The following is a 15780-nucleotide window of genomic DNA, read 5'->3' on the forward strand; positions in this document are numbered from 1 at the left end:
CCATGATTAATTAAATCCATATTCAAGTATATTTTTCAGAAGTATCTGAGTTTAGGTGACCCAATCAGTCAGTGTCCCCTGTTTGTTAATATTGATATCCTTCTCACGACTAAGCAGTAAAATAAAATTAAGAGTTCTTAGCATGCTCAGTTATAGTATTAAATCACCTTCAATTCTCACCCAATATTTGGAACATTGCTAGTTAGTATGTCAGATTAAATGTAAGAGCTTGTTTTCTTACAGCTATGTTAGAGAAGACAGAGCAGTACTAAAACATACATAGACGCTTAATGCACAGTAGTCTTTCTACATACATCAATTGCACAACTAATGTCTGAAATGCATCAGATTCTGTTATGCACACTGTTCAACTTGCCTGGATGCTGAATCAGATAAGCTTCAACCAAGTTGTTCAATATATGGTTTTTACAAATACGTTCCACTGGACAACGACAAGTTGGACATAGAGAAGATCTTTCCATCCATCCTGAGTAGCAGGCAGCACAGAAAGTATGCATACAAGGCTGCAAGCTGGAAAATATAAACATGAAATCAGTGAAATAAAAGGAGTCAAAACCCAAATCTTCCATTTTTTGTATACATTCATAACCCTAAAAAGACCATTTAGCACGCGCTTAGAAGATCAAGATGACACAGCTGTGAAGCATCCAACTGATTCTGTCCATATGAATTACAACCCTCCCAAAAAACAAAACAAACCCACCTCCCCAAAACAAAACAAAAAACCCAACCCCACCTCCCCAAAACAAAAACAAAAACAAACAAACAAACAAACAAAAAGCTCAGCAGGAATTGTGAAAACCCAGGCTCTCCTGGACTCCTCCTCAAACAGCTGTCATTCAACTTCTTATATTATTCCCACATGATTACAACTTTTGTCAGTCATACATACCTCACACAGTCATGCAGGAGCTCTTGGCAGATAATGCAAGTTAATGTTTCTTCCATCTTATCTGGTTTCACATTTGCTGTTTTTGCATCTTCAGAGCCAATTTTAATTATACATTCACTGGGGGCTGCTGCTGGAAGATCTGGACAAGCATCTTCATCTACAAAGACAGAATATTCCCACAGAATATAGTTTTCAGAGGGGTGGGGGTTTTTCTGCAAGTGTTAAAAAAGACCTGAAAGTTACATGGTTCACTGGCAATAGTTCTGCTAAAGGTTCTTGCTTTGCACATAGCATTTTTTGCTACTGAAGTTGTCATTTTCACTGGACCAGAAACCAAGTAAACAAGAAGAAACAAACAAATCCAGAGAGGACTGCCAACAGCTGATCTGACTCAATTCGGAAAAAAAACCCCAACAACAACCCCCCCCCCCCAGCATTTTGCTTTCCTTTTTTAATCCAATTATTACAACACAAAATAATGTTGTGAAGGGGAAAAAATTACCTATCCCATATGAACACAGCTTTTAAAGCCCTTCTAGGTTTGGTAGAATTTGAATTCATTTCATATTAATAATGAAAAATAACCACAGACCCTTATGTTTTGCAGTCTCACTGGACTTCTACGAAAAAAATGGTCATAGCTGTAAGTTTATAATTATATTTTTTAAACTAACTTTCAACAATAAGATTTAAATAGAAGAGTGCACAGTAGGTTGCTGAATATTGTAGTATACTAGCCTCCTTTTAGTTTCTTCTTAGCAGGTTTCAAATCTTCTTCCTCCTCTTCCCCTTCTGTCCTTTGCGAATCTGATTCTGTTCTTTCTTTGTCAATGATTTCTGAAGTGACTGTGGAAGTTTCCGTATTCATATCCAGCTTTGCGTGTTCATCATGCAGTGTTCTTAGACACACAGATTCTAAGATGGGGAAAGTAGGCACAGGAGTGAAAACTGAGGATTGTGATCCTGCAAAATAAAAGCAGAAAATATGAACATAGTTGCATACAGTTATGGGACATACGAAAACAGCAGCTACTCAAACCCTGATGATGCACACACATCAATTCAAACATCTGGATAGGAAAGAGTGGTGCAAAAGCATAAAAGCAATGTCTGTGTAATTACGTTGCAGGTATTCTGAGCTAAACTGACTAGCCTTGACTTCCAAGTCCAGGACTTGGAAGACTTGAAGAAAAACTGCTATTAGTTGTGTAACCCTATTTAAAATCTCCATCCCTACTTAAAATGTAGAATATTTATTCATAAGATTATTATCTGCATCAAGTCTTCCCGACAAAGATGTCAGGCAGGGGATTTATACAATCTTGATCACATACAACAAGTCAGGAGCACAACAGAGAGCCTCTGATACTAGAATGACAACTCAAGTGCAAATTTTCATTTTCAGAGGAGCATGTGGGAAGAGTCCCAATGAACTGCTGACAGTTCCATTTTCCAGATAACTGTTCTTGCTCCAGTTATATTTTAATTATGCAGCATTTGGCTATTATACTTGCTGATATTACACAAGATACGAGACTAGGGTTCCATGTGATACCTTTGGGCCTTAGAACTCTAAGCAAGAGAAAGGGGACTGGTGATCAGCAGCAGCAACAGTGACAATTAAAACATGCAGTAGCTCTGCTGAGAAACTGAGTGCAAGCACTCGTATCCAGTTACTTTGCTATATGAGCCATATAGATTTGCTAAGTTTTCACTGGTGGGTTCTCCATTACCAAGCCATAGTGTAAAGACTGAACAGTTTTGAATATATATGTATTTTCTGCCTCCCTGACCATAAGCAATTCTCACAATTGCTTTACCCATCCACTAGGATTTATCCTGTGTGTTAACAGAGAAAGTTAGAATACACATGTCCACCTGTTCCTTTCACTAGGACTTGGGAAGACAAACGCTGAAGACCTGAATGGGGGTAAGATTCAAGACTGGAGTAACAGCTGATGGGATACCAAACTAAATACGTGACACAACTCTTACCAGATGTCGAAGGATTATCCTGCTCAACAGATGCAGACTCAGTAAGAGAGGTAGAAGAAGCGTTAAAGAGGTTAGATGTAGAAGTAGATGGCTGTGGTTCCTCATAGCAAGACTGAGTAGCTGATGGTGATGAGGTAATTTGGGTCTCATCATTACTTCTTCCTGTACTTGAGGTATCTTTGGTCACATGGCATAGGTTTTCTACGTTAACTTCTACAGATAGGGGGAAAAAAAGGAAAGAAGAAAAATCTGTGTGACAGTCACCACATCATGGTTTCAAATGAAGCTTCCTTCAAAATTCCAGGGAATCAAACTCTCTCAGAAGGGTTATATTAGTCATTAGAGTTTGGCTCCTCTTCTTGGTTCTTGAATTACTTTCTTACCTACTGGTTCTTGAGTTGCATCATGCTGTGTGTTTAAGGATTCATAGAGATAAGCAACATCTGAAAGAGATGACAGAAGAGATTGATCAGAATTCTAAAGCAAAAATTAACTAACCTCAGTCTCACATAAATAAATTCTATCCACAAGTGACTGTTTCCCCAGTGTCTGACAACAGAAGAGGCAAATGAGAGATCACCTCCATAGTTTAACGTTAATACTCCTACTTAGGAGGCAATTAGAAACAGCACAGCAAGATCTTTTCTTCTCAGGAAGCCAGGCAGAGACGCTTTTGTGCAAAGTTTAACTTGTGCCAGCCATGGAACTAGAGGCTTAATCATTTCTTAAACCTAAAATCTGCTCTGTGTCAGAACAAACTGTGAGTATTTTTACTGACACTTTAATGAAAACTCTTGGAAGAAGCTTATTATTTCTAAGCTCACATCTCAATTTCTTCAATCTATTTTGTTTAGATTTCTTTGTGAGACACATGAAGTCTCAAAATACAAATTAAGATGTTACAAATTTCATCCAGGAAACTAATTTACTATCTATTAATAAAACAAATTGGATAATATCTCCTTCTTTTCCACCCTATTTCAATCTTATACAGTCCCAAAGATCCTCCTAACTTGCATTTCTTTTCATCTCCAGCCACCTAGAAGCACTTGAGACCCTCTTAGTTTGCAGCTGCTCCTTTTCTGAACAAAAGTTAGAGTCTAGTCTCCTTCAGAACTACTCAGATCAGCCAAATACACATGCCAGACCTAAACTCGCTCATCTTGGAGAAACTGAAAAAGTGATATTAACTACTTGGTAATTCATATAGTTGTTAACCTAAGCAGAAATCAGTAACTCAGTTCATTACAAAGTAGTTGCAAAATTAGAATAAATGAGTTCTTCTAAGTAGCATCAGCTGCAATAGTGCCATCTTAAAGAGGATTCATGAGGTAGACCATACAGACAGACAGATATAGCATATCACTGCTTCTTGTAGCATTTACATCAGGCAGCATAAATGTCTGATCTGTTTAACTGCAACTTCATAAAAGGAAATCATATTTCATTAGTGGGTATGTATATATCTAGAAGTTTTTAGATTAGCAATTCATAAACTTCTATTGATGCATGAAAATTTTAAGGTCATATGTATTTACATTAAGTATCATGCTACAGACTTATCCAATACTACACCCCTGCTCCCAGTGTATCTAGTTATCTTCACAAAAATAGCTGAGCTTATGACCACACAAAGTCTGTCTGTTCACCTTAAAAATTCCACTTCAGAGCTATCAAATAAAGTAATAAGAATTAACATTTAAAATGCCTCTTTCTGCTATTCTGGAGTCTTACCTGAAAGTGAATACTCTCTACTAAAATTTAAATATTACATTCTTTGCACTAAAAGAAAAATTGCAGGCTAATGAACAGAGCAATTGGCTGGGGCACAACAACACATATGTAAAGTTGAGCTTTCTCCCCACCCCCCATTTATCAAAGTTGAACTTCATCTGTTATTTTACAATAATGAGCAATTAAATTCTTTCTGTAAGTCTTTTCAGTCAGCTTTGCATTTAATGATCCTGTACAACCAAATATCAAATGAAAACTCTGTCACCTCAATAGTACCACTTCCCAGATCACTTATGAACATCATGAATATAGATACCAACACAGATCATTCATGGAATCTTTTGTTAACTTTCTACTATTGCAAAAATTCAGCATTTATAGCTAAAAACCTGGCGCCTGACTTCTATCCAGTTATTAATACATGAAAGGACCCTAATTCCTAGTCAACAAGAGCTTGGCTTATTTAAAAGCCTTTGAGGAAGGACTCCATTAAAACTTTTTGAAACCTAAGTGCGCTATTTCATTGCATCATCCTTTTCCATGTACTTGGCGATTCCTGAAATGAATTAAAGTAGATTTTGTGAGCCATGATTTGTCTTTATAAAAGCCACACTAATATAATATTTTTCCATGTTTACTAATTCTACTTTTTATTATAGCACTTTTTTCACCCAATTAGCCATTTTTTTAAAGACCACTTTTGCAGCCTTCCCTTCTTCTGGTGCCAAAAATTCCTTAAATTTAACACAAAGTATCACTTAACAGCTCAGTAATTTGACTTCTAAAGGAAGTATTGGATGAATATAATCAGGGCCTTATTAGTCATAATTCCAAGCACTATTTCTTCCAAAATTACTTCTAGGCACATTTCCATTTCAGACAGTTGCTCAGACTTGTCCATGTTAAAATGGGCATGTCCATAACCTTTTCCATAGAGACTTGTTTTTACACTTTAACAAATTATTTCTGTTAAAATTAAATGAGTAATTCTGTTTCAATTGTACTGATACTTCTTTTCTCTCATGACTCAAAAATGACTAAGTATGCCATTTAAAAAATATCATTTACTTACTGTTCTCTGGCTCATTTTTTCTGTAAACAACATAGATCACATCCCCAGTCTGTAAAGGGTATGTCTGCTTCTTAACCACTTTCAGTTTATTAATTACTGTTCCATTAGTACTGCAAAGAGAAAGAAAGAGCATTTAGCCTAAATGTTTTCATAATTACCTAGGAGGAAAGGGAAAAACAAGCTACTTTTAACAAAGAAAATTGTTAGTTCTTAAAAACAATATAAGCCAGGATCTAAAAATGTACAATAGCAAACAAAAAAAATCTGGCTAAAACACTAAACCGCAGAGCTGCTAGGACTTCAGTGCTCATTTGCAGCTCCTAGAAAGGAACTGGTGGATGACAAATAGCCAGACAAAGGATCCCTGACATTTGGCGAATGTGTCGAAATAATTAGATGATTATTTCTGTAGAATAATTGCCATCCCTTAAACAGAAAACAGGAAAGGACAATAGGCATTCTATTTCAAAAGTTCTAGGTTATGTTTATCTCCTAAGACATTCTGGGACAAAGGAACCTCTCTTGTACGGACAGTCAGGTACCCCATGCCAGCATTCACTTTTCTCCCCTCTTGCTTCAAACAGTGAAAACTTAAAATTTCAAGGTTACACTGTCTGAAAGTCAAAACAACAATAAGTTAGGTGGAAAAACATTTATACACATGTAAACATTAAAAAACATGAGTTGGAAAGAATTATTTTTATATGGATAAAAACTGTAAGACTCATGGAAGAAACCAAATTTGGGGAACAAGCAAATGCAGAGCACTGCTGATTAATGGTGGTATCATTGCTCCTTCACGACGGGTGACATTTTATACACAAGCTATGAGTGTTTTATAACCAAGTCAAATTATTCATGTACCGAATAATTTCAGCTCAGTTGCAGTAAGCCTCTTTCAGGGCTGCAGCTTTCTAGAATTTCAGACTTCTGCCATTCAAAACCTCAGCAATTAATACCAAATATGAAAGAATAGAAAAGCTGCTTTTTCCCTCAGCAGATCAAGCTTCTGCATAAAATGACAGCAAATCTCTGCTGCCACCTCCTGGAGGCCACCTTGCTTTCCCAGGACAAAGCCCAGCCTTCCTCAAACGGAGCAGTTTCTCTCTGGAGGTGAGGGAGGGATGGTTATTTAGAAACAAGCACCATCCCTTCTCATCATTATTTTTCTTTTTTAAAAGCAGTTTGGCTCAGGAAAAAAATCTCTTGTCATTTAGTAACATGAAAAGAAAAAGAAAAGAACTTTAAGTGCCCCAAGATGTCAACAGTACAAAGTCAGAAGCATTACATTAAAAAGTTAAAAGGAAAAGCAAGCCCTTTCAAATAACCACAGCAAGTCTTGATCAAGATACTGGTTCTTGATTTTCCCTGTACAGCTGCTTTCACTACATACATGGATAAATCACTAATCCAACATAAATAACAAGATATAAAAAACAAAAAGTCAACAAAGAAAATCTTTGAGTCATATCAATCTTTGCCCCATGAAAGAAACTTCAAGCTTCTTTTATGAGAAAACTTTTTTAAGCTTGCCTTTTTAACCTTAGACGTTCAGATATTGACTACCCTGAAGGACACGAGAACTAAAGAAATAGCAGAATGGAGATGTCACCAAAAGTTAAGAGCACTGGAAGTTTAGCAATTAAGATGAAAAAAGAATTTTAGTCAGTCTGTTGGAAACTATACTTGTTTTTACAGAAACATTGCTGCTAGTGATAATGTATTAAGAAGATATTGTTAAAGCAAAAAAAGCATCTCCTTCAATCATCAATGAAACGTTAATGCTTACAACAATCACTGACATTGCTCAGAGGTCCTTTAGCAAAACTAGGAAACATCAAACTTGATATCCTTAGTATTCCAGAAGGCAAAGCAAAGCACGCACTCTCCCCCCCCCCCCAAGTCTTTTCGACTCTTTGTAATAAAGCAGTTAAACTAGTGTAACACAAATTGTCTCTTACTGAGGCTTAGCTTCTCCAGGCAATTCCTAGCCCCAATATTTTACCAAACACGGGGAGGGGGAAGGGGAGGAGTGGATTTTATAAAGTTTCAGTATTATGACTGCTAAGTTCAAAGATGGATATGAGGAATTAAATAACTTAAGCAAGATATTCTTGAGAAAAAAAAATTAGTGTCACACATCTAGCAACACCTGTGCTTGCTCTGACAAGGCAAGCTGCAGAAACTGGACCCAGGACCCTAATCCTCAAACTGACTACAAACAGCCAAATCTGTTCAGTCTTGCACAGCTATACTGACTTCAGTGAGAGCTGACTAAATGAATCATTTGGCATCCAGGAACCCAAATGAAGTAGAATCAAATTCATACCACTCAGAGAAAAATCATAAGATTTTTCTTAAATATGTTAGCAAACAGGAATAGTTGTATTTAGATCTCAGCCAATAATCAAAGAAAGGGAAAGGAAAAAAAAATAATAATAATAAAAAAAATCAAACCAGCCCAGGCAACTGTGTTATTCTTTCACTTAGCTTTTAACAGATATGGTAAAGTCTGGGATTAACATTGCAGTTTTTTTAAACCAGAGACATGACAAATGGTAATGTTTGTACATTTGAATCTCTGATGTTTCAGACTAAAGTATGGTCCTCATAAATTACATGGAAAGTACAATTATAATTCCAAATATGAAAGCCATTCATTGGTTCAAATAATATTGAATTGATACCAGACTGTATTATTTTGGAGGTGGAGAAGAAAAACTGTTCTATCAGATACATATTGTCCAAGTTGTGAAACAATGTCACAAAAGGTCCTATGTCACTTTTCCAAAGAGTGGAAGAAAAAAAATCCTCAGATCTTGACCCAATTCCAATGTGGTTGATGACTTTACAGTTTGATTAATGAACCACACATCATCTTGACTTCCAGTTCCAGCTGTCACACACTATTGATACAAAATACCATACAGCTACATTCCACTCAAAATAGGCTTACTTTGAAGTAGGTAAATGATCTGTGTATTGTAAGACACTTTGGTATCCTTCCTAGAAAAATGCCAATCAATTACTTTTTAGTAATTACTAATGCCCATCTGGGAAAAGAACGTAGTTTACAGCAAAACTTCTAGAAGTATTGACACAGAAGTTATCTACTATATAAGCGTGTATTATCCCGAACATACTGTAAACTGAAATAAGTTTCAAATCCTAATAAGTTACGGAAGTCCTTTGTATTGTACTAGTCTCCATTCTTTTAATGGTCACAGAAATAGCACATCTGGTGAGGTGAGAAAAATTTAGTAGCAGAAAAGGTGCCACTGGCCACTGAAGATCAATCTCCTACTTATCCACAGAAAGGGAACGTCTGATAGTCTTTCACATGACTATCTTAGTCTCGTGCATATAGAGTTGCATTTAAAATTTCTCTTTCAAAATGAAGAGTCTTACAACTGCTTTTACTTAGGGCAAGCTAACTACCGGCTCAGCTGTGTTAGGTCAGCTTGCATAATTCAGTTTCTTTCAAGCAGCATCAAGGAACTAGGGCATGGTTTGGAAAATAAAACAGAAACAAACAAAGTGGTGCATTTGCAGAATATTCTGTTGTGCTATTTGCTAACTCTTGGTTTTCATTGCTTCAAAACTTCTGTTTACTCAATTTTAAATTCTCTAAGCATTTCCTTTCACCTGCAAGTTTATGGTACTTCTTTCCAAACTAGACCCAAGAACTCATTATGCTAACAGGGAGGTAAGAACCCATGTTGGTTATCTACATGCATTTTATGATATTTTTTGATTCAGTCACAATACAAAAAGAAAGTCCACTCAGTTCAGCTGTCACAAACTGCCTCCCTCAGTGCATTCCATTTCACCAAAAAAAATCTGAGCTTGACCACAGCAATGTTTCCAGAACTACTTTCCACTCCACAGTAGAAAAAGCTGACATTGCAGTAATTTTCTGGGCATCAAGTATTGCCAACTCAAACATCCAAAAAATCTTATTCTTTCAGCCTGCTTGATTCTTTGGAGCTCAGCTGATATTCAGAGCAAACATCAGAAGTCCCAAAAGAGAGTAAATAGTCTTCTGCAAGATGTCAGATCAACCCCAGATAGTCTCTTGGTTCAGCAAATGGCAACCATCACGCTTCATATCAACTCACCCACAGGCAAGCAGAACATGAACAACCTAAGTCTTTTTTGTTAGACACACTTAAGTGTAACATGCCAAACCATAAGCAGCTAATTCATAGTACTGTATAGGACTGCAGCCCTTCTATTACATTAGCAGGATAATAATTTCCACCTTTCTGTGAATGCATCATGTAGAAAATTAAATTTAATTTAGCTCAGCTAGTTCTCCTTCTGCTGGCTGCACTTTTTTGCCTTGAAAGAAAACAGAGGAAAAGAGGGAAAGGCAAGGAAGTTTCTGCATCATCCACAATTCCTTTAGCTTGTATTATCACCACGCTGGTCTCAACTAACGCTACCAGCTACAAGTGAATTAAACTAGGAGTGGTTTCAGGAATCCAGGGACATCTACCCTGCTTAGTATCTTTAGCAATGACCTGGAGGAGCAGAGGAAATGCATCTTCACCAAGTCTGCAGATGACACCAAACTAGGGGCTGCATTCAACACGCTAAGAACAGGACTGCCATTCAGAGGGACCTGGCAGACTAAAGAAATAGGTTGACAGGAACCTCATGACATTCAAACAGGACAAATGCCAAGTCCTGCACCTGGGATGGACTAACCATCTGCAACAGTACAGGCTAGGGACTGACTGGCTTGGCTGGGGATCCTGGTGGACAGCAGCAGTGTGCCCTGGCAGTGATGAAGGGCTACAGTGAGCTCTACCAACAGAGATGTAGTCAGATGATCAAGGGAAGTGATTATTATTCTCCTTTACTTGGCACTCATTCACCCACATCTAAAATACTATATCCTGTTTTCTGTCACCTGGTACAAGAAAGATGTTAATAAACTTGAGCAAGCTGAGCAGACAGCCACCAAGATTGCCAGGGGGCTGGAGCACGAGACCAAAAAACAGAGGCTGAGGGAACTGGGCTTGTTTTGCCTGGGAAGAGAAGGCTTGAGGGCAGAGAACCTAACAGCAGTCTTTCAGTAACTATGAGGAAGTTACCAAGAAGACGGAGGCATGCTCTTTAATGAGGTGGCAAAGGTCATAAATTGAAACAAGGAAGGTTCAAACTGGATATAAGGAATAAAAAATTCACTATGAGGATAATTAAGCTCTGGAATGAGGGCCTTGAGAGGCTGCAGAACATCCATCCTTGGAGGATATGTTCAAGACCTGACTGGACAAAGCCCTAAACAATCTAGTCCAAATTCAGTGGTGGCCCTGCCTTCAGGAAGAGGTTGGATTTAGTGGCCTCCTGAGGTTCCTTCCAACCTCAGGAACTTGAGGAAATAAAATAAAATATGAAAGGAATCCATATCCCAAGCAAATATCTAGAAGTGTGCTCCTGGCCCTGAAAAAGAATCCTTTTAATATCAAAACAGCTACTAACTGAGCAAGACACAACAAAGGAACATGGAAGTAAAAATTCTGCTGAAAGGAAAATGTCAACTAAACCTCATACATTCTGCCAAAGCGCTCTCTCTCTATATATATATATAAAAAGCAAAAGCGCATGCTATATTCTATTAGATGGTTTAAAGGTTTTTCAGAATTTTCTTGGAGGGATGTTTTAATCAAAAGCTCAGCAGGTATCTGATGCTAACCGTGAGCTACCAGAACAATATATTTAATTGCATTCTGATATGTTGGAACAGGAAACAGCAGATTTGGCACAGTATCCTTAAAAACGTCCAAAATGAAATTTCCTCTTTATGTATATACATCAATGTATTTTGAACTGTCTTCTTCTCTGTGTTTGAGTAAAATGCCTTCTAGACATGAAGAATGGGGGTAGCTGGCAGAAAAGTATTTGTTTCTTTGCCGACTGCAATAACCTGGCAGAAAAAGAGTGTGGTTTACAGAAGTATTTTAAAATGTCACAGAGTTCTTGAAATGTAATAAACCAGAAGCTTTCTGCAATCTTAGACAAAAGTACTGTCAAAAACAAAGCAGATGAAGATTTGAAGAGGGTTACAGTCTCCATCTAAGAAACACCCTCCCTTTCAAATTCCTATCTCAGACTTTATAAATCAGTCTAGAAAACAAACTAAAATCTACTGGAATCCACTCACAACCCCTGCAGTGCTATTTGTACTCCCACAGTAGTCTTAGAACTCAACAGGAAATAACCTCACCCAGTATAGCAAGTTCATTGGCCTTCAGTGTGTGAAGTAATATGTAATTAACTTTATATACTAAAAGTAGTTCCACTAAATTAGCTTACTAACTAACACTAGTAACACTAGTTCCAGTGAAGTATGTGCTTAAATCTTTCTACCATTAAGGACTTCACACACTAACTTAACACAGAAACACTGAGAAAAGAAAGTAACCCTTCTGGTTAAATGAAAGAAAAAAAAAATACAACTGAAATATCAACAGTAGAAAAATAGCAAACACTTTTTAAATTAAATTAAATTGGACTGAATAGGATCTAACCTCCACCTGAAGTGCCCACAACTGCTGAAATACTATGCTGCTCATGGTATACAGTCTACGGATATTTTGAATACTAGAAAGATATAACATACACAGATTTTTACCCCATGTCTCTGTTATGCTTTGGGATCATTACTGCAGATGTTTTCCTCCCTTCATGAGTGTCTGAAATGAGACACACTCATGCCTAGAAAGAGCTTTTAAGAATGCTAGCATCACTGACAACTTTCTCAGTCATCTTTTGTTTGCAAGTCTGAAGAAATATGCTAGAGAATTATTACATGTTACCCATCATCAGTATTTTTCAGCCAGCAGACTATGAATTCCTTTGAAGAGAAAAAAAAGATTTAGAAAGTGCTGAAAAAAAAGCTAAATGGAAAAAGAGGAAAAAAAGAGTGAAGGAAAACAAAAAGCATTCACTATTTATACCTTGAGCAATACACAAAATTGTACTTCACAGACTAAGATGATAAGAATAGAAGTTCACAGCAGAACCAACCTTGTATCTTCCAATGACACTTGACCAGATTCTTCATCCACTGTGATTTTACAGTGATCTCCAGACACCAACTTGTTGCCAGGGAAAGATAAGTCACAACCTTAAAAAGAAAGTGGATTTTCCAGTGTGCTTAAAAATACACATTACACAGACAGATCAGCATTCTACTTGGCTATAAATGCACAACAAACTGAGTCATGTACATCTGCAATAGTTCAAAATTTATACTGGTATATAGGGAGCACCACAGTCTAGGATGCAATATACAAATGCAAGCAGTGAAATAGTCCCATGTATGGACATAGGCTTATTTCAGGATGTTTTAGTTCTCTTTTTTTCCTTCTTCCTTCAAATCTCAGTCCTTACAGTTACTCTGCTCCAGAGTGGTACAGATTCACACATATTTGGGAAGTGTTCAACCTAAATTCTAGAGACACACATCAAAGATCACATAGCTCTTTTTCACATCATTGTAACACTGTTTCATTGAATTCAACTTCTGGTTCATCCTAGTATACTGGGGGAAAGTAGTAGGAACCAACTGCAGAGAAATACAAGGGTATCACTGTTCTACTTTAAAGTCTTGTTTGTTTGTTCATTTTTAAATAAGAGGTTTTCCTTACCTCCATTAACACCACTGTTACATTACTAAAGCTGAAGGGAGATTGAAAACTCAGGACAGACTAAGATTTAGGTATACGGAGGAGAAATATAATAATGATGTTGAGATGGTAGAGATCTTCCTAACTATTATTCTAGGGCTCTGAGCAAATTTAACATTTTTTCCTTCACTTTAACACTCAACATTCAAGGCAATGATCAAGGTTCCTTGTGTAAGACACTGATTTCTCTTACAGATGACTCAAGGTATCTGCTTCTAAAAAAGTTATAATTAACAAACATGATTCACTTCCACCTATTCACACTGTAGGTGCACTGTACCTTAGCTTATGACAATAACATATCCAGAAGTAAAATAGTAGTCACCACATACAGTGTTGACAGTTTAGTACCATTCTACTCCTAATATTCACAGGACAGTTAACAACTATAGTGTTAACTGGTGCCGCACAGCTGTGGCTCTAGGAAGCCCACTGAAAGCGAGTAGGATAAATTTTACTCAGGAGGATGCCAACATTTCCATTCTACTCTGTGGAGCTAACAGACTTTAGTATGGGAGCAGGAAGGTCAGAGCGCTCCAAACAAACCTTTCTAATGTTCTTAAAGGTTTTCTAAGTAATATTTATGAGCCAGAACTTGGCATTCTTGTACCCGTTCATTTTATTAATGTTAGTAAACAGTTATGGAAGCAATTCAGCATGCAAAAATCTATCTTCTTCTGCAAGATAATCCCCCAACTGGATCTCACTTTGAAGAAATGCCCTACAGCTTGGATATAATGATAAGCAATCTAAGCATATATTATGAAATGTAAACAGGTAAAATATTTTTCCTACATTATCTGGACTTCTCATAGAGTTATAGCATCGGATGTTTGTTGAAGACTATTACTTTACTTTGTGATGGGTCAGTCAAATAGCTTAAACCAATAAACAGGAAACTTAAGATTGGTGCTGCCAGGGCAGAGTGAAGAGATAAAACTCTGTGATGACCGTTTAAATGGCAGTAAGTAGGCTTTCCTTTAAAATAAAGGCAAATAGCAATAACACTAGACTCAGAGAATAAGGCTTTCAAACCAAATCTCAGAGAAACACTTCCAGTACTTGTTAGTCATCTTTATGTGGCCAGAAGTCTTAAGGGCTCTTGCGCAGGCGTTTCCTGCCTGCACAGCACAAGCATCTCGCTTTGCAGCTCCAACTTTTCTTTTTAACCACAAAAAGGGAACATAAGCGGGACCAACACGAAGAAACTCTGCTGAACCAGCTACTGCTTTCGCTCGTCTGTCCGGGCCGCCACAGACACCTGAAGGGCGCGTCCGCTCGTAAAAGTCCCGGGGAAGCAGAGAAGGGCAGCGCAAAGCCGCCGCCTCGCAGGGGCCCGGGGGCTCCCGCAGGCCGCGTCCCCCCGCGGAGGCGCCGCGCTCCGGCCGCCCCCGAGCCCGAGCGCTGCCCCGGCCGCGGCCCACCTTTCCTGCGGCCGATCGTCCACTCCCTCTTGAGCAGCAGGACACGCGGCTCCGCTTCGTCGGCGCCCAGGCGGGTCAGCCTGCCCCAGGGCCGCGGCGGCCGGCCGCGCTCCCCGCCTGCCGAGCCCTCCATCCGGCCTCACATCTGCGCAGCGGAGACAAAGCGACCCCCAGACCCACCATCGCATCGCATCGCGGGGCCGGGGCGGCTCGGGGCCTCCCCCCACCGGCGCGGCGGGGGCCGGGGCCGAGGCCGGGCCCTGGGCGCCGCCGCCCCGGGGGCCCCTTTGTGCGAAGCCCTCCCCCGCCGCGCGCCCCCTCCGCGCCTCTCCCCGCCGCGGGGCGCGGGGGGGGGGGCGCCCCGGCCCCCTCCTTCCTCCCTCCCTCCGCCCGCGCCTCTCCCCAACTTTCCGCCCCGGCGGAGAGCGGAGCGGAGCGGAGCGGAGCGGAGGGGGTGCCGCCGCCCCCCCTTCCCTTCTGTTCCCTTCCCTTCCCCCCCCCACGCCGCCGCCGCCCGCTCCGGCCCGGCGCCCCCTCCCCTCGGCGCCGGCCCTTACACCCAGTGCCGCGGCCGAGGCGGCTCCTGTCAACAGACATTGCCAGCCATCAGCTGATCCGGCCTGGGCCGGGCCAGGCCTGCCATTGGAGGGCGGCGCGCGGCGGCCATAGAGAACGCACCGCAGGCAGGGGCGGACCTTCCGGCGTCCGCCACAGAGGCGCGCCGGCTAGAGCGCCGCACCTTCCGACGAAGCCGCGACACGTCGCGCTGCATAGGGAAAAGAAGGGCGAGCGCTAGGCTTGGGCGCCGGAGACGCCTCGGCGGACATTTTGAGTGAGGGCCGGCTCGCCGGCGGGACAGCGCGCTCGAGGCCATCTTTGTTGTGGGCGGGCCGAGCGCCCCGCCGTGAGTTGTGTGTCCCAGCAAGCCGAGCTCGTTTAAATCAT

The 15780-nt window shown here is 40.0% G+C and overlaps 1 protein-coding gene across 3 annotated transcripts in view; it reads right to left on the minus strand.

Moving 5' to 3' along the window:
• The window catches only part of CHFR (checkpoint with forkhead and ring finger domains), a 32297-nt gene extending 16832 nt beyond the window's left edge, over positions 1–15465 (minus strand). For all 3 annotated transcript variants that reach the window (XM_067306857.1, XM_067306855.1, XM_067306856.1), the window contains exons 1-9: positions 15393–15465; positions 14836–14980; positions 12750–12849; positions 5715–5824; positions 3292–3351; positions 2909–3121; positions 1652–1876; positions 914–1070; positions 377–531 (exon numbers count right to left, since the gene is read on the minus strand). In XM_067306857.1, coding sequence (XP_067162958.1) covers positions 377–531; positions 914–1070; positions 1652–1876; positions 2909–3121; positions 3292–3351; positions 5715–5824; positions 12750–12849; positions 14836–14968 — 1153 coding nt within the window. In that variant the 5' untranslated portion in view covers positions 14969–14980; positions 15393–15465. The remainder of the gene's footprint in view (positions 1–376; positions 532–913; positions 1071–1651; positions 1877–2908; positions 3122–3291; positions 3352–5714; positions 5825–12749; positions 12850–14835; positions 14981–15392) is intronic.
• Between the last annotated feature and the right edge of the window lie 315 nt (positions 15466–15780).

The sequence above is a fragment of the Apteryx mantelli genome, chromosome 17 (genome assembly GCF_036417845.1).
Source record: "Apteryx mantelli isolate bAptMan1 chromosome 17, bAptMan1.hap1, whole genome shotgun sequence".
Taxonomy (NCBI): Eukaryota; Metazoa; Chordata; class Aves; order Apterygiformes; family Apterygidae; genus Apteryx; species Apteryx mantelli.